Source organism: Hyperolius riggenbachi, chromosome 9, assembly GCF_040937935.1.
Source record: "Hyperolius riggenbachi isolate aHypRig1 chromosome 9, aHypRig1.pri, whole genome shotgun sequence".
Taxonomy (NCBI): domain Eukaryota; kingdom Metazoa; phylum Chordata; class Amphibia; order Anura; family Hyperoliidae; genus Hyperolius; species Hyperolius riggenbachi.
Window position 1 is genome coordinate 126,724,160 of NC_090654.1, and position 24,980 is coordinate 126,749,139.

Sequence of the window (24,980 nt, forward strand, 5' to 3'; positions counted from 1 at the left end):
GGTCGGTTGCCCCTTGCAACCCTCCTTTGTGAGTAGCCCTTTCAATCAATTGATTTCTCCACACACCTACTATTGACATACTGCACTATCGGGCTCCCTTTTTTGTCTCCTGTATCTTTTTTTTCCTATAGGGTGCCAAGACACCCCAACCACGATTGCTATGCAGTGATATAACAGGAAGCATGGAAAAATAGGGTTAGAGACAACAATAAAAGCCTAATTTAACCTGCAAAAAGAATGTCTCAATCAGGCTGGTAAGCGGGAGAAAGGAGCACATGCTTCAACACCCACACACCTCCCCTATAAATGTGCAGCTATTGTGCATACGATTGTAATCTCTTTCTTTAGACTTACTGACAGGTACCCCTCTACTGACCTGCCAAAAGTTTGGGCTCGGGAAGACAAATGTTGCTACATTCTGTATACTACTCTGTGTGTTCCAGCAAGTTAAACTAATACAGCAAGCGATGGGCAGCGCTCACAGGCTACAAATGAAATGAAACTTAGAGATGTGTAGAGCACCCCCTGACGCTAAATACACACCTTAAATACAAATTAGATGCAAATTATGTACTAATCACTATTTTAGGAGTTTGAATGCAAACTTCTGCTGTACTATAAACTTCTCTTGAACGACAAACTTCTGCTGTACAAGTTAAACTAATAGCTTGACTGCACACCTGTACTCCTGCTTGAGAGCATACAATTAAGCATGCATTGGCCCTACACGTGACAGGAGCTGATAATCACTGTTATGAACAATAGCAGAAGAAAAATGAAGCCAGACATCGCTTTCAATTTACATTTGTTATATTAAGGTTACTCTAACTGTATAAAACATTGACATTTAACATATTACACTGTATAATCCAAAATGAAAGTTCTGTGCAGGAAAAGCCCACCTCCACGCAAGGCATGGCTACCACACACACATAGTTAGGAAATGCCAATCCTTTGCCACCTCTACGGTGGTCTTGGAGTGGGCCTGGCCTTTTCTGTGTGCAGTCCCAAACAGTCCACTGAACGCAGTCCATGTTTTCTTAGTACCAGTAGGATTTCCTATGTCTTCTCGTCTCTACGATGCCCATTTTCTCCATGATCTCCTCTTGGAAAGTCTTCAGGGATGGGACGTATGTTCTCTCCAGAGCATCTTCTACAGAGGTGTCTTTAGGGCCATCTATGCAAAAGAAAAGATGATCAAGAAGAGCCTTAGTGGAAGGACAGGGGAACTAAAAGTAATAGGAAAGAAGGCACAAGAGTAAATGGATGAGCTGTGTGCTCATGTACAGCATGTTACATAAATTAATAAACAAATCCAGAAGTTCCTGTTAAAATATCCCTGTTACATAATATAAAGCACTTGGATAAATACTCTTGGCTGTCGGCCAATACTGCAAATTGGTTTGTCTGTACCAAACAGATTAAAGGGACTCCGAGCTCAGCAAAAAAAGTAAAGTTGTACTCACCAGGGTCTTTCTCCAGCCCAGTGCTGGTCGGGAGGTCCCACGCCGGCGTCCTGGCTCCTCTCCTTCACCCCGCTCCGGTATGGCTGACAGGCCGCAGCCCGGGCGACACTCGGTGGAGTGTCGGGCTGCAGCTTCCGCGTATGACGCGGATTACGTCACACGCCGGCCGCCTCGCGTCATCACGGCGGCCGGCGTGAAAGTACTGCGCATGCGCGATTAAAGCGCGCATGCGCAGTACTTTCACGCCGGCCGCCGTGATGACGCGTGGGACCTCCCGACCAGCACTGGGCTGGAGAAAGACCCTGGTGAGTACAACTTTACTTTTTTTGCTGAGCTCGGAGTCCCTTTAAGGTACCCGTAGACCTGACGATTATGGGCAGATTCGACAAAGAGACAAATTTATCTCTAATCGAATCCGATTAGAGAAATTAGTTTTTTGTTGATTCTGCCCATACACTACAGGTCGATACTTGTCCGGTATGGTGGCGATTTCTGGAACGAGTGATGAAACGTCGAAACCCCCGCCGCAATGTATAAATGTGCTTACTAGCCACCCCCCCGTCCCCCCGTGTGTGTGCATTTATATGTTACCTGCCCTGTAGCAGTCTCCGCGCGGTGTCCGTAATCCTCCGGGCGGCTAATTGTACACGCCACTGGCGCATAGTGTCTGACGTGAGACGCTATGCCCCAGTAGCATGTACGGATAGCCGCCCGGAGGATTACGGACACCGCGCGGAGACTGCTACAGGGCAGGTAACATATAAATGCACACACGGGGGGAAGCACATTTATACATTGTGGAGGAGGTTTCAACGTTTTGTCGCTAGTTTCAGAAATCGCCACCATAAAGCCACACACCCAACCAACCATCTTCAGCCCAACATCTTGCGGCATGTGCGATCGACCATGCGACCAATTTCCATCCCAAAATTGGTCGCTTTGTCGGTCGGGCATGCACAGATTTTCATCCAATTTGATTATAATAATCGAATTGGATGGTCGATCGGCCACCAAGTTGCCTGATGTATGACCACCTTCACAGTAGAAGTGCAAAGTTACTGTTGGCTGGCAACAAACGGAAATAGAAAGTTGATTTGTACCAACATTAGGTGACAGGTGCTTTTACATAGCACAGCTTGCCCAGCTTATACTAGTCTCAACCACTCTCATTTTTACAGCCAATAGTCAAATCCTTAGGTCAACTTAAAGGTACATACACACGACAGATTTTTCTAAACGACTGGTCGTTTGGACGCCAAATTGGGGATGTCTACGGTCGGTCGTTCAGCTGATAAGACTGGATTTCAAAGATCCGCCTTTACTGCTGACTATTAGATCTTGTAAGCATAGATCTTATTAACCCATTAGCAGCCTAAGTAGAGTTATCTTATTTGAGAGAAGTGCGCTGCTTTTGACCTCAAAATGAAGAACTGGTTGTGCTGTAGATTCTTCAAATGCTTTGATCTCTCTCCCTGCTAACAGAAAATACAGAAACTGAAGCAGAAGTCCTCTATTATGGTCTCATGCTGCCCCCTAGTGACAAGTGGCCATAAACACACATTACAGCAGTACTATTTAGTAGCAAACTAATGTAACATATAAGAAATAAAAAAAGTGCTAAAATAAATTGTCCTGGAACACTTGCAAGCCTCAAAATAAATCAGCTGCTAGAGGGTTAATCAACAAATCCACACATCACAAGATCCCCCGATACAGATCAGATATGGAGGAGTTCTCACCTTTCCACTGCTCTGGGATGATGCCATCTCGCCTCTGGAAGACGGGTTTGGGGACAATACGCCCAGTTCTCACAGACACTCTCACCCTCTCGCCCTCTTCTGTATACCGCCATTCTACCTCAGTGGGCTTCCTGGGAACAATTCACAATAGTAGGAGCCATATTTTACAATCCAGGTTCTCAATTCATGCATATGGTTCACATTTTACAGGATTTAAAAAGATAAAAAAAAAAAAAAGAAAACTCTCACAATTGTGCTCCATGTACTGTACATGCCTTTCACCCATTTACAAATCATAGAAGTGAATTTTGGGGTTTCCTAATTTAGCTGTTTGTGTCTGTCAACATAGGATACAGTGCAGATCACACTAAGAAGCCCTGTCAGGTACTGCTAGCCCAGATATAAACAAATCAAATCACTGTAAAGCAGTAAGGCCTGGGTCACACTGGCACTTCCTGGGAAACGGATCCGTGAAAACTGGTCCGATTTCAGATCGGTTTCTGTTCTGTCAGTTCAGTTCCATTTCCCTGCGCCCATCACCAAAGTAGATTTTTGCTAGAACGATCCGTTTTCTAGCCAGTGTGATTAAAGGATCCATTTCTCATTGCCCCCAATGCAGTGCTTCTGCATTCGTTTCTGTTCCGCTGGGCTCAACGGTCAGAAAATTGTTGCAGCACCAAACTTGCGGTCCGTTCAGCGCAGCGTGCAGAACGGATGCATTCGAATGGAACAATGCAAACGGATCCATAGGTTAACATTGGATCTGCTTGTATCTGTTACGATCTGCTAACAGACTGGTTTTTTACTGCCAATGTGAACTGCGCCTAATTCTCCACCAAGCAGCATACAATATTCTGAGTGGAGGCAACTGCAGGTATGAATGTGAAAAGGAGGCCATCACTGGATCTATATGTAGTGATATTATTAAAGAGCTCATCCACCTGACCAACTGTGCATAACGGGAGAGCCAGGTCCACAAACTACCATCATTTCATGACAGATTTTCATTAACCTCTTGAGGACCATGGTGTTAAACCATCCCTAGTGACCAGGCTATTTTCTGTTTAATTGGCCACTGCAGCTTTAAGGCCAAGCTGCAGGGCAGTACAACTCTGCACACAAGTGATCCCCCCTCCCCCTTTTCTCCCCACCAACAGAACTCTCTGTTGGTGGGGTCTGATCGCCCCCCCCTGTGTTTATTTTTTTTTTTAAAGAAATATTTGTTTTGTTTTTTAAATATTACTATTTTTTTTAACCAAATCTCCTCCCTCCCTTCAGCCAGCCAATCACGGCGATCGACTGTCATAGGCTTCCGCCTATGAGAGCCGATCGCTCTCTTGTCCCCCAGGGGGATAGCCGTGTCACACGGCTGTTCCCAGTACAGCGCTGCTGCTGATCACAGCGCTGTACAAGTAAACACACATCGGTTTCGTCCTGTAACAGTCTTCCGAGCAGCAATGGCCGCTCGGAGACTGAAGGCGGAGCTCAGCTCCACCCACCAAGCAGGAGATGCGCACGCAACCTGCGCGCGATCTCCTGCAAAACAGAACCCCAGGACTTTACGCCACTCGGCGTTAGGCGGTCCTGGGGCTGCCGCCGCGGCCACACCCATCGGCGTGACGCGGTCGGCAAGAGGTTATAGATGAACTGCAGGGACATATAGCAAAATGCAGTAAATTATTCAGGATACCCTCTTTTGCTTTATTTATCCTGGTTTCAGCATCAGAAATTATTCCTATAGCTATATATTGCTGTATATTGGTACATAGCCCCGCCCTCCCACTCAGCCTAGGATGTTTATCATGCAGACAACTCATTCCACCCCCCCCCCCCCCTCCCCATTGTAAGTGGCCTGCTATGTGTTGTACTGGCTTTGAAATGCTCAGTAAGGGCCTGAGCCCACTAATGCAGTTGTGTCCGCTTTTCAGCATCTGTAACATTGGTGTGTTTCTGAAAAACGGACACAACTGCGCACAACTGCGTTAGTGGACTGAGGCCCTAAGCAAACATTATGCAGAGATCCCTACAGATGTTGCCACCTGTGATAAATTTCAGAAAGTAAATCAGGGAGAGAAAAGATTTTACAATGGGCAAACACTGGCAAAATCATTTACAAATAAATATTGTAAAAAAATAAGCAATTGTATTCATTATGTTAATTTAGCTACAGTTACTTCCAGAACAATACACGCCTTATAACCTTGTAATGAATAACAATTTACAGGACATACAGGTCTGTTGGGTCCACCAGCGACACCTGGTTTAAGAGAAGAGGGGCCTCACTTTGTACGTATGTCCCTCTGTAGTCCCCTGTCTTCCCGACGTAGCGATAATGCTAAAGGTGTAGAAAGAACAGAAAGAAAATTGTAACCCTTTTGTAAAATTCAGGTTCTTCGTGTTATTACCCTTCATTTATAAAACCTCAAAACATTACGCAGTGCTGTACATTAAATAATGGAGGTGAATAACAAACATTAGTAATCATAAACCAACCTATGGGTTTATACTAGCAACTGATAACTGAAATATTAAAGGCCCATTCACACTTGTGCACTTTACAAGCGATTTCAGCATTGCTGAAAAACGCTAACGTTTTGAAAAGCGCTTGTACAATGCAAAGTATCAGACAGTGTTCTCTTTGAAGTGATTTGATGAAATGCAAATGCGTTGCCTACAGCATTTTCTGAGTAATTCTGAGCGATTAGCATTTTAATGTTAAGTATAGGAGCGCTGGTAAATCGCTCTGGAAGCGCTGGCCTGTTCACATTCAGAGTATTTCCAGCGATTTTACCCATCAAACCTTGCAGTTTACCCACAAGAGGTACTTCATCAACCAGAATCAGAATGTGTCAAGGGCCAGGGAGCCAATCAGGGGCGCAACTAGACATCACTGGGCCCCTCCGCGAAACTTTGGATAGCCCCCCCCCCCCCCCCCTCACTTTCTGCATAGGAAAACTGAGGACCAATGTGTTTTCCCCATGCAGATAAAAACACTTAGACTCAGGGCCCTTTTCCACCAGCGCGTTTGCGCTGGCTGAATCGCAAAACCGCAAACCGCTAGCGATTTTACAATCGCTACGGTTTGCTTTTTAACATAGGAATCGCGGTAGGTCATTTCCACTACCGCGATTCGCTTTTGTCGGGAACGCGAACGCGCGGCGGAGCGATAATTGCCGCGATTTTGCTATGCAGTGCATAGCATAGCAAAATCGCGGCCGCAAACGTCGGGGGAATCGCCGGTTTTGCGATTCAGCAATCGCTAGCGTTCAGCATGAACGCTAGCGATTGCAGGTGGAAAAGGGCCCTTAAAGGAATTGTCAGGCAATCTATGCTACCCCTAGATCTACTTACCCGGGACTTCCTCCAGCCCCTTGCAGCTGACAAGTCCCTCGTTGCAGCTCTGCTCCCAGTACATACATACACAGCCATATTATTTTACTACATGAGAGCACATGCTATATGGAGGAACAACAATGACATGCTGAACATAAGATATAGTATTCACTGTGACTTTGGCAAAACATTCACAATGTCACTGATTGATACTGCACAAGAACATGGACTCAGTATGAGACAAAAAGCTCTCAATGAAGCAGCAACAGTAAGACATCAAACTCCACTCCACTGCGTTGTAAAAGTAATCAGAGCCATAAGGTCATTAGCCTGTGTGTGATAAGAATCTAGGAATCCTTTCGGAGTGCTTGCTGAAAAGGGAAAGTCTACAACTTTTTTTTCAAAATGTGACTCCTTTGTAAAGTTGTCATGAAGTCATCAGAACTTTGCAGAAGTGAGAGACGGATGTTTTTTACGAACCCTAGGGAGCAGGGACAGTGTACAAATTCCAAAGTGTGTATGATTCCTTATCTGTGTGGTGGACACATGCAGTCAATATAACAATGGTGCAGAGCAGAATAAGTTTTTTCTCTCCATGCCCTTAGCTGTCAGTCTCTCAAACTTTCCCCCCCATGGGCCCCCTGTGGCTTCTGGGCCTCCTACGGAGGCATCCCTTGCAGGGTCTATGGTTACCAGAACTAGAAATTGCAAATCGCTTAAAAAAACGTACAATGTAATATCACTGGAAAATCTCTAGGAAAAACCGCTGGAAATCGCCAGAAAATCGCTCAGTGTTTGCGATTGCATATCTATATCTCTATATCTATCTCTATATCTATCTATCTATCTATCCATAGCCGGGACAAGGTCCTCCAGCACCCAAGGCTGAGACACCAAAGTGCGCCCCTCCATCCCTCCCCCCCAGCCATCACACACTGATTGCTATTAGACTAAGAGGCGTCACAGGGCCCACAACCTCCCCAACACCTTAATATCTAGTTATATGGCTTGCAGTCACTGCCATGTATCCCCTTTTCTTATTTCTTTCTGCTGCAAACACAATTAGGAATGACAGCTGAATGAATTCTGCGCCCCCTCCTACACTGCGCCCTGAGGCTGGAGCCTCTCCAGCCTATGCCTCGGCCCGGCCCTGTATCTATCTATCTATCTATCTATCTATCTATCTATCTATCTATCTATCTATCTATACACACACATATATACAGTAACCTAGGAGCGGTTCACTCTCCGCTTAGCAATCAGCGGAGAACTGACGAAAAAAAGTCAGTTCTCCACTCTGGTTTAAACAGAGTCTTCATCCACTTTTTATATATTGGGCTCACAACACAAAAAGCTGCAGGCAGTGCCTTGTGAACAAGCTTTCAGTTACAAAGCATACTGTATATGTAAACTGACCTATAAGGAAACATGGAGAATTTCTACACCTGCGCTGTGTGTCGGTTGTGCGTTACGTTATAAGTGACAGCAACTGACTTAATGCAACCCAGCCCTAAAAAGCAGAAAAGGGAACATACCTACAGTACAGCCCCTCTTGAGTGTGCCCTAACAGGCATGCAATAAGGGTGTTTCTAACAGTCTGTATATCTGGGATGTTGCCATGAGCCAAGCAATACAGCTTGTGGCGACAATGGGCCCTGGTTTGCAAGTATTAATTTAGTCCAGCAACATTACACTAACACTGCATGAGGTCTGGATGATACTCAATATCTTCAGTCATAAAGAGTCTCATAATTCAGATCTCAACAATTGCAGCATATAAGTGACGTCATGTGAAATAATAGAGGCTAGACGCAGTAACAGTAAGGACGCAGAAAATGCTCCCCTATTGCCAAGTCACTGGGGGCTGCAGGAAGCTGACACAAACACAATGGGGAAAACCTAGTAAGAATCTGCCAGCCTATGAAGTTCTGCATTTTCACTGCAAGGAGGCTGCATGTGGCCTGGCCAGTGCCCTAGATAAGGGGAAATCACACTACATTACCGTGTTGAGATTTTCTACCACAACCCAGTTTCGGGCGCGGATAACCTGTGTGACCTTCCCCTGCTTCCCCGCATCCTTCCCAGTGAGGACTTCAACCTGGAACAAGAAAAAAAACACAATACAATACAATAATACATACATACACACACACACACACAAAACAACATAAACACTACATTACTTTTCTGCAAAACCCGGGAAGGTATTTAACTTATTTAAAGGCTTGTTCACATTGCAAGAGCTTTTTCTAAGTGCTTGTGATTTGAACAGCTCTTGCTAGTGTAATGCTAGGTGTGTTCTCATATGAGCAATGTGATTTTATAAAAAATCTTCCATAGCATTGAATTAGCAAGAGCTTTTCAACCCACTAGCCCCTAAAAAAGCTCTTGCCGTGTGCACCATGCCTCAGGGATACTTATTAGTACATGTAAAATATACATATTGTATATTTAGCTTGTCACAAAATCATATAGTGTAACTGCTTCACTCCCCATTAAAGGGAATCTGAAGTGAAAATAAACTTATGAGATAATGAATTGTATGTGCAGTACAGCTAAAAAAAAAAATAGAACATTAGTAGCAAAGAAAAGTTTATCATATTGTTTCCAGTAAACTTTAACTGCAGCTTCTGCCCAGAAGTTTTAGTGATACCCCAGATTCTAACACTTCTTGACCTAGGAACTCATATTTGCATAAGCAATTGATTTTTTAACAACTTTTTAAATAATTATGAATGCATGTTTTTCAATAGAAATGTTTAACAATATATAAGAGTTTTGTTGTAACGTTACCTGAGAGCTGCCATTTGTTCCTAAAGGCATTTGTATTGACCTGAGGAAGCGGCTGAGAGCCGAGAAACGCATTGTCAAAGTGCACCAATAAAACTGAATGTTTACTCGTAAACTTCTACTTGCTTTCATACTTTGCCTAACATCTATAAGGTAGGAGAATTTTATTATCCCATACTTTATAGAGATTGGATTAGATACCATTCGATATTTCGATATAGTATTACCTCATACCTTGATACAACCCAGACCGGGCGCCTCCTACTCTTTCTAAATACCATTGTTTTCCCTCATATATAACCTATATTGAGGGTGATCCAGTCGAGTCTCTCGACGAAAAAAAAACGTTTTTATTTAGGAGCAGCGACCGTCTTGGAAACAAAAGGCCGAGTGGGGACGGTTTTTCTCCACCTGTGAACACAAGTGCAAGCCTTGCTGCAACCCACCTTTGTGAGTATATACTCAATTGCCTTTTTTTATATCCATACCAACTAACAATATTGCACCAGATTGGGCTCCCGAACCTGTTTGTGTTTTTCCTCCACTATTTTACAGGAAGCGTTATGAATCTTCAGTAATCTATGCAAAAGAGCTTCTCTGAGCTCTCTGACCCAACTTGGGTCAAAGACAGAGCTGTTTTCTGAAGCACTTATACATCAAACAAACAGTGAGCGTCAGCTTCAATAAGGTTTTAATAGAGTGTAGTTTGTAAACTGCAAATATGACAGAATGATGCAATGTTATAAAAAAAGCTATATAACTAAAAATATGAGACTTCAGTTTGCTACTAATGTTCTATTCATTATCAGTACTACACATACAATTCATTTATCAAACTTTTTTTTTCGCTTTAGTGTCACTTAAAAACCTATGTAAAGGCTACAATAGTAAACCTCCCACTGGCCTAGTACTGGCTAGGTGAGCACTAGACCACATCTCTAGTCTATCACAAGATAAGGAAGTCCAGGTCCATTGGAAATAGATGCAGTGCTGCATACCTTAGCTCTCTCAATGACGGCTGTACACATGGAATTGATGCAGTGCTGCATACCTTAGCTCTCTCAATGACGGCTGTACACATGGATGCATTGTATTAGCTCCATGGTGTGATTAGGGAAGCCGCATTATTAGTGCACTCGCTGTCCCAAAGATGATGGCAGGATATGTGCTCCTACTGCTCAGATAGGTTTGACACACTGAATGCTTGCATGTTTGCACTCTGCGTGTTATAGGGCCAGAGTTGGGACACATACAAACACTACATGGTGTATGTGACTACGCAAGAGAATATATTCTATTGTAACAAAGACCCCAGATTCTAGGTATAGCATTGGCTCCTGCATGAATGATTTGCATTGAGGGCCCTTTTCCACTAGCAATCGCAATCACAAATCACAAACGCCAGCGATTGCGATTTTTCATTAATTCTGTTATGCGATTGCGATTTTCATTGCATTATCATTGTTAAAAAAAAAAAAAACGCTCCAGAAAGCAATTGCGATTTCCAAATCAAATCACTGTAGTGGAACTGGAAAATACGTCTCGTGATTTCTATGATAAAGTAACAACCCTAGCGATTTAAAAATCACTAGCGATTTGCGATTCAGCAATCGCTCTAGTGGAAAAGGGCCCTAAAACGTATTTGCATAGGCATTTGCATGTGAGGGTGCAGAAGGTTAATGCCACGGCGGCTCCCCTCTGTGAATCCCTCCACTGGCTTCCTATCCAGTCCAGAATCAGATTCAAGATACTGTGTCTGCCATGCAAATCTGTCCACAAAACCTGTCCAACCTACATTTCTGATCTTAGGCCCGGTTCACACTTGCGGTGGCCCTCCGGAATCGCCGTGCCGGAGCCGCACCGCCTGCAGAACGGACGGAACGGACGCACGGCATAGCAATTAAAGCCTATGCGTCCGTTCACATGGGTCCGTTCTGCAGAACCGGAGCCGGACCGGATCCGGGCCGGATCCGGACTCCGTTCCAACATGCGCTATTTTTTCATCCGGCCCCTCCGGCAGCCGTATCCGGGGCGGAGCCGGACTGCACCATCCGGCCAATACAAACAAATGGGAACCGGAGGCCGCACAACACACTGGCTGAGAAATCCGGATGTTCTACCCCACTTCCTATGCGGATTTTTGCGGCGATATTGGCTGGGGACACATGGGCAAGCATTTTGGAGTGGAGCAGCACGAGCTGGAGGTGTTGGCAGGATGTTGGCAGCATGTCGGAGGTGGAGGTGAGTGCTAAACAGCAGAGGGCCTGATTCCACAGGTCCCCCTTCTGCTGACCTCCCAGACCCCAACATTTTTTTTTTTTTTTACGTTAACTTTGCCAAACGGATCCGGATCGCATCCTGATTACCACCTGATGCAACCTGACCGGATCCGGATCGGATCCGGATCAGAACCGTACGGTTCCGATCCGGATCCGGTCCGGATCCGGTCAGGTCATCCGGTCCGTTTGGCAAACAACCGCTAATGTGAACCGGGCCAAATATAAAATATTTTACATTTATTGGAGGAACCCCTCCCTTCCTTTCATATTGCCGGGACAGAATCCAGCAAACTCGTGGAGTAGAAGGTGTCCGGCAAAGGAGGATTTCCTAATGGCTGCCACCTGTATAACCCTAGTTATGAAAAGAGAAGGGTGAAAAGCATGCACGGAAATGCTCATAGGCTTGAAGGAGTGTTTATCTTTTTATGTGTCAGTGGTGCAACTAAATATTTTGAATTAAAAAAAATGTTTGGTTTGGGTCCGCTTTAAAGGGAAGGTCCAAGCAAAATAAAAAAAAGAGTTTCACTTACCTGGGGCTTCTACCAGCCCCATGCAGCCATCCTGTGCCCTCGTAGTCACTCACTGCTGCTCCAGTCCCCCACTGGCAGCTTTCCGACCTCGGAGGTCGGCAGGCCGCATTGCATACGTTTTTACGCATTCCCGCTAGTGCAGGAACATTAACACATACATTTTTAAGCAACACTGGTTCAATGCGTAAAAATTTACGCATTGAACCAATAACGCGTAAAAATGTATGTGTTAATGTTCCTGCACTAGAGGGAATGCGTAAAAACGTACGCAATGCGGCCCGCCGACCATCGAGGTCGGAAAGCTGCCAGCGGGGGACTGGAGCAGCAGTGAGTGACTACGAGGGCACAGGATGGCTGCATGGGGCTGGTAGAAGCCCCAGGTAAGTGAAACTCTTTTTTTATTTTGCTTGGACCTTCCTTTAACTAATTGTCCAGCGCTGTGTAATATGTTGGCGCTTTATAAAAAACAATAAATAAACCAAAGATTCTCATCACGCATGTGCGACTGTTCCTCCCCTGTGCATATATAGATAGTAGTAAGTCTTCCCTAAAGAATTTCTAATGTTAACAGGCCACAACATATTCAGCTGTGGGGATGCACACTTTTTCTCCTCAGTGACTGCTGTGTGTCACGTGTAACAATTTATTCCAGTTACTGAAGAAAACTCAGAAATAGGGCAGATCTTGGAAAGCATAAGGGCCCATTTCCAATATCGCGAATTCGCATGCGTTTTTCACATGCAAATTTGCATAGCAATACAAGTGAATGGGACTGTTTCCACTTGTCAGGATTCCTTTGCGTTTTTCTGTGCAGAAAAAATTCGCATGGCAGAGCCATCAGAATTCGCATATCACATACCTCTATGCGAATCGCATACAATGTATTTAATAGGAAATTCGCATGAGGTTTGGGTATGCGAATTTTCATGCGAATAGAAAAGCACACCAGCACTGCCATGGTTAAATTGGCATACCCCGTCATCCATGCGAATTCGCACCGCACAAGTGGAAATGCAGCCTCAAAGTTTTAATTACAATAGTTTTGCAGAGCCTAGGTTGTTTTTCAAATTAAAACTCCCACTTCCTTAATGGATTTAAAACAAAAGGCTGCACTATATAAAGTGTGCTCACTAAGTACCAGGGATGTGCTTCGTATTTCGATATCATAGTCCGTTTTCAGATATATATATAGAGGAGTAAACAAATAATTTCTGAAAATAACTAACCAATTAGCTTCTACTTTCTAAGGCAAAGTTCACACCCCTTTGTTCTCCAGTGTTTCTACTGGCAGCAAAAATCTGCAGTGTAGTCAGGTTTTCTTTATAAACGTGAAGAATTTTTTATTGATTGTCTAGAAGAGCTTCCACCTGAGCAACACTAGTTCAATAACCACTTACCACATCACCGCGAAAGTACTTCCACTCATAATCCTTGATGGGCTCCACGAATACTTTAGGCCTTCTAATCCCAGGAGGATTCCTTCTTTTAGCAGCTATGGAAGTCGGCCGGCTAGTGCCAAATCGGTACAGATGTGGCAACTTGACTACCTTTGCGGCCATCGCTACAACATCTGTCAGACGCATGTCTGGTGGGAAATAACCCAAAGTAAGTCAGAAGAAAATTGTTTCACCAAAGCAGGCAAGTTCAACTGATATAACTGAATTGCAACTAGAGTATTATGCAGACACCTTAAAGTGTACTCAAAGTGTACTCAAAGCCGAAGCTCGGTTACAAAATCAGATACTTACCTAACAAGAGGGAAGCATCTGGATCCTGATGAGGCCTTCCTTTGACATCCTCCGGTTCCCCGTTGCCACTCATGGACCCTCCAAAGATTACAGACAAGGTCAGTAAACTGATCGGGGCCACTTTCCTCTTCCACCATGTCAGCGCCTGTGCATTAAGCTGGAGCTGCTTGGCTGCCCTAGTGCTAGAAAAGGAGTGTGGCCCCAATCAGGTGGAGGGTCGGCGAGCGCCAGTTGGGGACCGGAGGACAGCAAGGGAAGCCTCATTATGATCCAGAGGCTTCCCTCTCCTTAAATTGTACCAGAGCGGACGTGACATGGTGAGATAGACATGTACATATACAGTGGCAAGCATATAGAAAATAGGCCCTGTGCACACCAAAACCCGCTAGCAGATACGCAAAATGCTAGCAGATTTTGAAACACTTTTTCTTATTTTTCTGAAGCGTTTCAGCTAGCATTTTGCGGTTTTGGGTAGCGGTTTTTGTGTAGCAGAATTCAGATATTGTTACAGTAAAGCTGTAACTGAACAGCTTCTGTAACAAAAATGACTGCAAAACCGCTCTGAACTGGCGTGTTTCAGAGCGGTTTGCGTATTTCCTATACTTTACATTGGAGGCAGAAACGCCTCCGCAATCCCAAAAATGCCTCACCCAGGGAGTATGCGTTTAAGCAAAACGCCTCCCGCTCTGTTGTGACCCACCCCATTGAAATACATTACCCTAGCGTATCCGCGGCTGCAAAAACGCCTGCAAACCCGCTCAGTGTGCACCAGCCCTTATGCTGTGCTCCTTTTCTTTTTTCCCTGCCTAAAAGAGTTTATAATTAGCTATGGAACTGACAGTTTTTCTCCAGTCAGGACTCAGTGGGCTCACTAATAACAAATTACAGTTATAAAACACTTTCATAAGCAGATACCTGGAATTTTACTGTGAGAGTAAAAGTTAAAAAGTCAATAGTTCATGTATTTTCACTCTGGGACTCTTGAGACACTGCAATTGAGCAGAGACTATGAGACATTAAATATGCTTTGTAAATGTTTATGCAGAAAATAAAACCTTGCGATATCTAAAAAGAGTTATTTTTTAGGAGTAGAAGGACAAATCCAAGTTTTTATCATTAGTTGATTTTCATCTCTGGTTCACTTTAAGTACAGTAAATGTTTAATAACTTTTGGCCTTGGGTTCTCTTTAACCACCTTAGCGGTATGGGTGAGCTCAGCTCGTCCATTACTGCCAGAGGGTGCCGCTCAGGCCCTGCTGGGTCGATTTTAATGAAATAAAGTGCAGCACACGCAGCCGGCACTTTGCCAGCCGCATATGCTGCCTGATCGCCGCCGCTCTGCGGCGATCCGCCGCGAGCAGCGGCGAAAGAGGGTCCCCCAGCCGCCTCAGCCCTTCGCAGCCGGAACAAATAGTTCCGGCCAGCGCTAAGGGCTGGATCGGAGGCGGCTGACGTCAGGACGTCGGCTGACGTCCATGACGTCACTCCGCTCGTCGCCATGGCGACGAAGTAAGCAAAACACGGAAGGCCGCTCATTGCGTTACTTTTGGCCGCCGGAGGCGATCAGAACGCCTCCGTAGCGCCCTCTAGTGGGCTTTCATGCAGGCAACTTTCAGTTGGCTGCATGAAATAGTTTTTTTTTTATTTAAAAAAAAAACCCTCCCGCAGCCACCCTGGCGATCTTAATAGAACGCCAGAGTGGTTAAAGTAACCCCGTGGTGAGGGATATGGAAACGTCCATATTTATTTCCTTTTAAACAATACCAGTTACCCAGCAGTCCTCCTGATCCTGTGTCTCTAATACTTTTAGCTATAGCCCCTGAACAAGCATGGAGCAGATCAGCTACTCTGACTCATCTGACTCAGGTTTTACTGGATTACTTATATGCTTGGTCCAGGGTTTTGACTCAGACACTACTTATGCCAGAAGATCAACAGGGCTGTCAGGCAACTTGCATTGTTTACAAGGAAATAAATATGCCAACCTCTATATGCCTCTCACCTCGGATTCCCTTTAAGTGCTAGATGCAGTGATCACTTTCCCAAAACAATGTTCCTTGCTACAGTAATTACTTCCAACTATCAAATGTATGTGTTGAAATTTAGATAAATGCACATCCGCATAGGGATAACACTAGCTGCTGTATTCATTTTAAACAATGCCAAATACAAAATCAAGAAAACACAGGCGGAGCAGGAGCCTTCTTGTACACACACTTGTACACTTAGCCAAGCATGTGTATGGCAATCTTCAACGCTACCAGATGCATTGGCAAGAGATCCAGACTGTCGGATCATCTTGTGCAAGCGCAAGTTGATAGCATTGCTCTCCACCTTTTGCCCACTCCATTGTCTGCCATTCCTTCTCACATGCTACATAACCAGGGCTGTGGAGTCGGAGTCGTGGAGTCGGGCAATTTTGGGTGCCTGGAGTCGGAGTCGGGAAAAAATGCACCGACTCCTAATGAATTTGTAACTGTAATTAAAATAGAAAATATGATAAAATGTTCTATTTCTCAGATAGTCATTAAAAATAATGTGTATATATATATACAGTATATATACAGTAATAGCTGTGCTTGGTCCACAAAAATGAAATAAACCAATCAAAATTAGTTACTTGTGCTGCTTCATTAAAGCAGTCCCCGTATTTTTAAGGTCAGATATACATATCTGATTGTGACTGTATATATGATGTGTACACAGGAATCTCTTATATATACTAAATAACATCTATGCTGTAAGAATAAAGCCTGATGTGTAGCCGTGTCACTAATAGAAATGGTCAATGAGATGGAAATAATTCTGCATTGATGCTGATTTATGCAAATGTATGCACTCCCTTTGCTGATGAAATCAAATAATTTGATATGTTGTTAAAATTTGGTTTGGTGACTACAAATTAAAGGGTAACTGAGACGGATGAAAAGTAAAGTTTTATACATACCTGGGGCTTCCTCCAGCCCCCTTCAGGCTAATCAGTCCCTCGCTGTCCTCCACCACCCGGATCTTCTGCTATGAGTCCTGGTAATTCAGCCAGTCAGCGCTGTACAGCTGCATGCCGCTCCCACAGCCAGGAACATCCTGCACCTGCGCAAAAGTGCTGCACAGGTGTAGTATGCTCCTGGCGGCGGAGTGTGTGCATGCGCACTACGCCCGACTGGCTCAAGTACCTGGACTCATAGCAGAAGATCCAGGTGGTGGAGGAGGACAACGAGGGACTGATTATCCTGAAGGCGGCTGGAGGAAGCCCCAGGTATGTATAAAACTTTAATTTCATCTGTCTCAGGTTTACTTTGTTACACAGTAGTACTATACTCTACATACGCACTCCCCACAGAGCTGCAGGGAATCCACTGAGAATGCTGTGCACATTGAACACAGAGGTGTTGTCTGTTTACAATCTCCTCAATCCCCTGCAGAGTACCTGCACATCATTCTTACATGTACCCACACTTACATTGCCTAGGGCCTGATAGATGTTCTTTGTTCCGGTTTGTACCTTTTACAAGTACTCTTACCAAGGACTAGTTTTAGTCTGAAGGGAATAAATATAGTAGTCTACATATCCTTCTCACTTCAGTTGTCTTGTAAAATTCCTAAGCGTTGGCAGTTAAGAGACGAATTTCATGTTACATACTTTTAATCAACAAAATTGTAATATGCAAATTAGAGGAGTCGGAGTCGAGGAGTCGGAGTCGGAGGAATCCTAAACTGAGGCGTCTAAGTCGGTGGATTTTTGGACCGACTCCACAGCCCTGTACATAACAGAAAGGCCTCGATTCATAAAAGTGAGTGTGGTAGTTCAGAGACGGGTGGGAAATTACCACTAGCGGTAAGGCCTGGTGCACACCAGAGGAGTTTTTCTGAGTGTTTTGAGTTTTTAAATCTGCTGCTAATGTTATCCTATGTGTCTGTGCACACTGGAGCAATGAGGTTTTGTAAAAACCCCATAGCATTACATTGGGAAGAGCTTTTGAAACCTCTAAAAGCTCTTCCCAATGTAATGCTATGGGGTTTTTTACAAAACCTCATTGCTCCAGTGTGGACAGACACATAGGATAACATTAGCAGCAGATTTAAAAACTCAAAACGCTCAGAAAAACTCCTCTGGTGTGCACCAGGCCTTAATGAGGGTTTTTGCAGTGAATTCATTAAAAAAATTCTGAGTGCGAGGTGATTGCGATAGCAGTCGGTAAGTGTGCGGTGTGGTGCGGAAAGCTGTCGGTATAATTTGCTGAGTGCGATAGTTTGCCGATGACTTCCTAATAACACGGTGCATGCTGGGTAGAAGTGCGCAGTTTTAGACACACGTGACTTATTCTTTTATAATATAAATATATATACATACAACATTAAGTTGAAAGGGCACCATTTGTCACCTAAAATGCTACTGTGTAGAGCAAACTCACCAGGTCTTTGTTGGCGATAACAACATGTTATTTATCGCTTCCTTACTCCCCATTTTTTTTCATGAATACACATTTTATTCAGTTTACCGACACAAACAACGTTTTCATTACCGCACTATTACCGCATGCGGTAAAACATGCGTTACATTTTATGAATCCACTATCAACAACATACCATGGTTGGGCGATAACACATGCGGTAATGCTTTATGAATCGAGGCCAAAGTGTGGTACGTACAGAACTTGGCCTCAAAACTGACACCCAAGGGATTGAGTCTAGTACGGGCGGTGGTAATTGTGCGCGAGATAAAATGTGAGGTCAGGAGTACTTTATCCGTTTCGCAGCCCTGCCTGCATTATCTCGCGTGAGATGACTTAAAGGTAGCCATAGACCTGACAATTATGGGTAGATTCGACAAAGAGACTAATTTATTAGAGATAAACGTGTCTCTTTTTAATGACAACAGCGCTGTTGCTCTTTTAGCTCTGTTGTTTTGCACTACTGGTCTCGTTTTCATGTATAGCCAATAAAGATTTTCCTATTTTTGCATACACCGTTGTGTCCTCAGGAGCCCTTTGTTTTCATAATTTTGTAATTACAATATGGTTCAGGACCGTTTCCTAAATATGGAAAGGTGATGCATAATTAGAATATCCATGTTCCTCCCCTTTATCCCATTCCCCGTTATACATAAACGTGTCTCTTGGTTGAAGCTGCCCATAAACTACAGGCCGATTCCCGTCCAATTTCAGCATAAAATCATCAGGGAATTGGCTGAGCCCGACGTGTCTGCACCGCTGCTGCCCCCAATGTATAAATCTGCCCCTCCAGTGTGTGCATTTATACATTACCTGTCCGGTGGCAGCCTCCGTGCAGTGACAGTTCATCTTGCTGGATAGCTGCATAGCATCTGACGTCAGACGCTATGCGCCGCTAGCATGTATGCGGAACCCGGCGAGATGGGCGGTCACCACGTGGAGGCTGACACCGGACAGGTAATGTATAAATGCACACACCAGGCACATTTATACATTTCGCCAGCAGCGGCGAGGGTTTCGTCGCCTGTTCCAAAATCGCCCGCCGCACACCCAACCAACCAACTTTGGCACGACATCTTGGAGCATGTGTGACCGACATTGCGATCAATTTCCATCCCGAAATTACTCACTTTGTAGTCGGGCATGCACTTGGCGGCACCGATTTTCATCCAATTCAATTATAATATTTGAATTAGATGGTCGATCGGCCGTGGTCTGATGTATGGCCACCTTTAGAGAAGGGCACCCACAGCTGGCTCATCTCATGCTGCACAATGCAGCCTGTATGCAGAGTGGGCTCAAGGAGCGATAAGAGATTTGATCATTACCTGCTCTGAGCTCTCTTCTTCCCACACCAAGCAGTGCTGTAACAGTGATTTCTTACTCTGGGTCCCGATTAAGTTATGCATGGCAAATGCCAAGTCCTTGCAAGGCTCCTGGCGTGTCACCTGACCCGACCGGAAGCCGTACACAGAGGGAGCTACAGGAAGTGTAGACGACAGGGCCCAGAGGACTGGTAAGTACTGTAGTTTATGCTGCACGGGGGGCAGGTTTGTGCAATTTTGGGCCAGTTCCTCAAGTAACCTGCAAGCACACTCAGACCCATTTCTATGGGCATGCAAATAGTGCAATCGCCTGGGGCGCAAGATTGAGTGGCAGGAGGGAGGGCACAACAGCAGGGGGAGTGGGCATAGTAGTTACAACTCACCTGCCACGATCCCTGCATGCACGCAGCCTCTCTTCCTCTCCCAGGCGTCTGTCACATTGGTAACAGCGTCCCTTGTGATGATGTGACCACATGTCATCAGGGGGGCGCAGTTACCAATGCGACAGACGCCGGGACATGAAGGAGATAGAAGCTGCAGGGGATCGCGGAAGGAAGGTGAGTTGTAACTACGCTACAACCACTCCCCCAGCCGCTGCACCCACCCTCCTACACCTACCTATCTAACCTATACTCAGGGCACCTACCTAGCTAACCTATACTCGGGGCACCTACCTAGCTAACCTATACTCGGGGCACCTACCTAGCTAACCTATACTCGGGGCACCTACCTAGCTAACCTATACTCGGGGAACCTACCTAGCTAACCTATACTCGGGGAACCTACCTAGCTAACCTATACTCGGGGAACCTACCTAGCTAACCTATACTCGGGGAACCTACCTAGCTAACCTATACTCGGGGAACCTACCTAGCTAACCTATACTCGGGGAACCTACCTAGCTAACCTATACTCGGGGAACCTACCTAGCTAACCTATACTCGGGGAACCTACCTAGCTAACCTATACTCGGGGAACCTACCTAGCTAACCTATACTCGGGGAACCTACCTAGCTAACCTATACTCGGGGAACCTACCTAGCTAACCTATACTCGGGGAACCTACCTAGCTAACCTATACTCGGGGAACCTACCTAGCTAACCTATACTCGGGGAACCTACCTAGCTAACCTATACTCGGGGAACCTACCTAGCTAACCTATACTCGGGGAACCTACCTAGCTAACCTATACTCGGGGAACCTACCTAGCTAACCTATACTCGGGGAACCTACCTAGCTAACCTATACTCGGGGAACCTACCTAGCTAACCTATACTCGGGGAACCTACCTAGCTAACCTATACTCGGGGAACCTACCTAGCTAACCTATACTCGGGGAACCTACCTAGCTAACCTATACTCGGGGAACCTACCTAGCTAACCTATACTCGGGGAACCTACCTAGCTAACCTATACTCGGGGAACCTACCTAGCTAACCTATACTCGGGGAACCTACCTAGCTAACCTATACTCGGGGAACCTACCTAGCTAACCTATACTCGGGGAACCTACCTAGCTAACCTATACTCGGGGAACCTACCTAGCTAACCTATACTCGGGGAACCTATCTAGCTAACCTATACTCGGGGAACCTATCTAGCTAACATATACTGCGGGCACCTACCTATATAATCTATACTGGGAGAACCTACCTATTTAACCTATACTGGAGGCACCTACCTAACCAATCTACACTTGGGGCACCTACCTATCTTATTTATACAGGGAGCATCTACCAATCTAACCTATACTCGGGGCACCTACCTAGCTAACCTCTACTGCGGGCACCTACCTATCTAACCTATACTGGGGGAACCTATCTATCTAACCTATACTGGAGGCAACTATACTGACTACCTATATTGGAGGCACCTACCTTTCTAACCTATACTTGTAGCACCTACCTAGTTAACCTATACTGGGGTCACCTACATAATCTACACTGGTGGCAACTATACGGGCTACCCTATACTGGAGGCACCTATCTAACCTATACTGGTGGCACCTACCTAGTTAACCTGTACTGGGGTCACCTACATAATCTACACTGGTGGCAACTATACGGGCTACCCTATACTGGAGGAACCTACCTAGCTAACCTATATTGTGGGCAACTATGCCTGTCTATCTATACTGGGGGAGACCTTTGGCTATCTAACTATACTGGGGGCAACTAGACCTGGCTAACCTATATACCCATAGCTCCAGCAATATTTACACCCTCGCCCTGGGTGCCATTTAGCCTAGAAACTGGCTTGAGCACACGTATCCAGCATCAGGCAATCCCAGCCTGTGCTGGATATTGGTAAAAACAAAAAATTGCTTTCCTAAAACAGAAAGAATTTGCGATAATTCAGGTTGGAGTGAGCTCGAGATGTCTCCCAGAGCACCACTGCTGAATATATGCAAATTAATGAGGATCAAACAATCCGAAACAGTCTGTATGCATGTTGGATTATTATGGCTCTGTACAATTTAATAAGCTGACACATCATTGCATTCCAGCGGTTGTGGAGGTGTGTTTAGCTTCTAAGGGTACAATGGTTAATTTGCATATATTCAGCAGTGGTGCTCTGGGAGACATCTCGAGCTCACTCCAACCTGAATTATCGCAAATTCTTTCTGTTTTAGGAAAGCAATTTTTTGTTTTTCTTAACATCTTAGTAAGGGGGCTTTTAGGACCATTGTAGTCCCTTACACACTCCAATGAGTTCTGGGTCAACATGAGCTTGCTGGTTAGTCTGTACCTCTGGATATTGGGGACTTTGCCATATTTGTATTAAAGAAATCCCACAGAAAATTAAATGTAAGACATTTATGGCTAAAGTTAGAACTGTAAATCCTGGTCTGGCTCCCAGGAACACAATCTGCAGTATGATTTATTCCAGGGAACCAGTGAAAACTTTTAGTAATGCAGCAAATTATTTCTCTAGAAGCTCTACACAGGACAGTCTACCACATATCTTGAGGCTATTAGTGCACAAGCACTGCACCAACGCTCATGGGCCATCTGAACCAAGCTGATGATACATAACTATAGATTATATAGAGAAAGCTCTCACCTGCAGTTCAGCAGCAATGTCACTACTCTCTCCTACACAGGCACAGGAAGAGCCCATGCATGCATCAGCAGCAACACGTCACTTCACTTCCAGCCTGCTGACCCCTCCCCCCTCTATCTCTGCATAGATCACGCGTAGACAGCCACATAACTCACTATCCTCGCCCGTTTTCTATTACTGGCGTCAAGAAAGTCCCAAAACCTACAGATTATTAGGATTTCCTCACACAATTTAATCCCTCTTCTAAATGTGTGCCGCAATGCATTGTGGAACTTGTAGTTTTCTTTTATCTCGGCTAGCTTACTTTTTGAACAAACTTTATTGAAAAGTATGCGTGTAACAGGCAGCTGCAGTGCTGCTGAGTAGAGAAGCTGGAGAATGAAGACAGATGCAAAGAGAACCGGTGGAGTTGTCCAGAATAACCAGTCTGGATTTTTGTTTAGTTTAACAGATAAAATGTGATTGGTGTTATTGTCACCATCTTAAATCACTACAGTTTGCCATACATCATGCGACTTGGTGGCCAATTGACAATCCGATTGGATCATTATAATCGGAATTGGATGAAAATCGGTGCCACCAAGTGCCCGACCGACAATGTGACCAATTTCAGCCCGAAATTGTTGTATGAATTGGTCGGACATGCTGCAAGATGTAGGGCCGACTTGTTTGATCAGGTGCACAGCGTTAACAGCGAAGGATATCGAGACAATCGACAAAACCCCCGACGCTCACCCCTAATATTTAATCCCAAACATACATGTCAGTTATGTAGCTGACAACATGTTCTGTTGCTATGTGTTATACTTACCTTTCGTGCACTCTGCATCAATCTCTCCTCTCACGAGTCCTGTTTGCCCACTGTGATCGATGGAATTCTCCATCCTCCATTTTAAAAATGGCGATGACCCTGTAACAGCTTTCAGGTCAGCACACTGTTAAGCTGTAATATCTATTGCCCACTTGAGCCATAGGGAAACATCAATTGCACTTCAATTGTCCTTTCAGTTATAACTGACAGCAAATAATGTAGTTCAGTCCTGACAAAATCTTGTCAGAACTGGAAGGAATCATTGTTAGAAGAAAATGGTGAGCTTCTGATAGAAACTGAAAGAGAGGTAAGTATGTAATATTCATTTACAGGTACATCATGTGTTTATTTTAACCTCCTGAGCGTTACGCCGCTCAGAAGGTTTTGCAGCCTAGGGTCCCTCAGTATAATTTTAAGTGATCCCATGCCTGTAAAAGCTTCAGCTAGCACTAGGCTAGCTAGTAGAGCTGGCTGGCATCCCCCCGATTCCTGATCATCTTCCCCCGATCCCCCGCAAATACATTACCCAGCCTGGATCCAGCGATCAGCGCAGCCTCCCCGGACAGCTCCGCTCTTCTCTATGGGCAGGATCGCACATGACGTCACTGACTAGAGTCTGGAGGAAGCCTGGGGAGAGGGAAATGCCAAAATGCCTGAAGTCCAGTGTCAAGTACCCACAGTCAGTAGAGATGGGAAGTTCGGATCTTTTCAATGATCCGGATGATTCGAATCGGATCATTGAAAAGATCCGGATCTTTGATCCGAATCTCGGATCATTTTACAAGGGAAGCATTCAGGGGTTGAAATGACTAGCAGGGCAGGAGAAGGAGAGGGGGGTGGACACACAGAGAAGGGGAGAAGATGGACAGAGGGCAATGAGTGGACAGAGAAGGGAGGAGGGAAGCAGAGAGCATAAATGTTTGTTTGCACACAATACCCACATGCTGCAATCATGCTTTACATATATTTCACCTACATGTTCATCTGTATACCTTGAATGGAAACGTCGCACAGTGAAAGAAAGTATTCCCAGAAGATAAGTGCAGCTGTGCCGAGTGCAGGAGGATCATATTACGCTGCTATCACAGTGCCTGCAAAGTTACTGAGCTGTGCTGAGCTGAGCCAAAAGTTTCCAATGTGTTCACTGTGCAGCACAACTATGGAACAGACAGCCTGTAATGATCAGCACGTTATAGCCAGTATGTGTGCTCTACACATATCTGGCAGTGGCACCCATGTCCCCTCTACCTGTCCCTGCAAGGCTGGCTCCCCTGAGTCCCCTCCAACAGAGCGATCCATCTCTGCTCTGCTTCCAGGACCCCGCTGCCCGCTGAGAGGGGGCGTGTCGCTCATGGCCCCGCCCCTTTTGTGATCCGAATCACTCATTTTGATGATTCGGATGATTCGACTCACAAAATAGATTCGGATCAAAGATCCGAATCGT

The 24,980-nt window shown here is 45.1% G+C and overlaps 1 protein-coding gene across 1 annotated transcript; it reads right to left on the minus strand.

Moving 5' to 3' along the window:
• Positions 1 to 949: 949 nt before the first annotated feature.
• Positions 950 to 22,834, minus strand: MRPL24 (mitochondrial ribosomal protein L24). Its single transcript, XM_068251701.1, has 6 exons — positions 22,726 to 22,834; positions 13,535 to 13,722; positions 8,541 to 8,636; positions 5,437 to 5,540; positions 3,206 to 3,336; positions 950 to 1,177 (listed from the first exon to the last, which is right to left on the minus strand). Exons 2-6 carry the CDS (start codon positions 13,718 to 13,720, stop codon positions 1,041 to 1,043), a joined length of 654 nt encoding a protein of 217 aa, XP_068107802.1. The 5' UTR covers positions 13,721 to 13,722; positions 22,726 to 22,834; the 3' UTR covers positions 950 to 1,040.
• Positions 22,835 to 24,980: the final 2,146 nt, after the last annotated feature.

Coding starts and splice junctions, on each gene's coding strand:
- MRPL24 (XM_068251701.1), bottom strand. CDS start 13,720: ATGCGTCTGACAGATGTTGTAGCGATGGCCGCAAAGGTAGTCAAGTTG. Junction 8,637..13,534: donor AGTACTTTCGCGGTGATGTG/GTAAGTGGTTAT, acceptor TTCTTGTTCCAG/GTTGAAGTCCTCACTGGGAA. Junction 1,178..3,205: donor CATCCCAGAGCAGTGGAAAG/GTGAGAACTCCT, acceptor TCTTTTGCATAG/ATGGCCCTAAAGACACCTCT.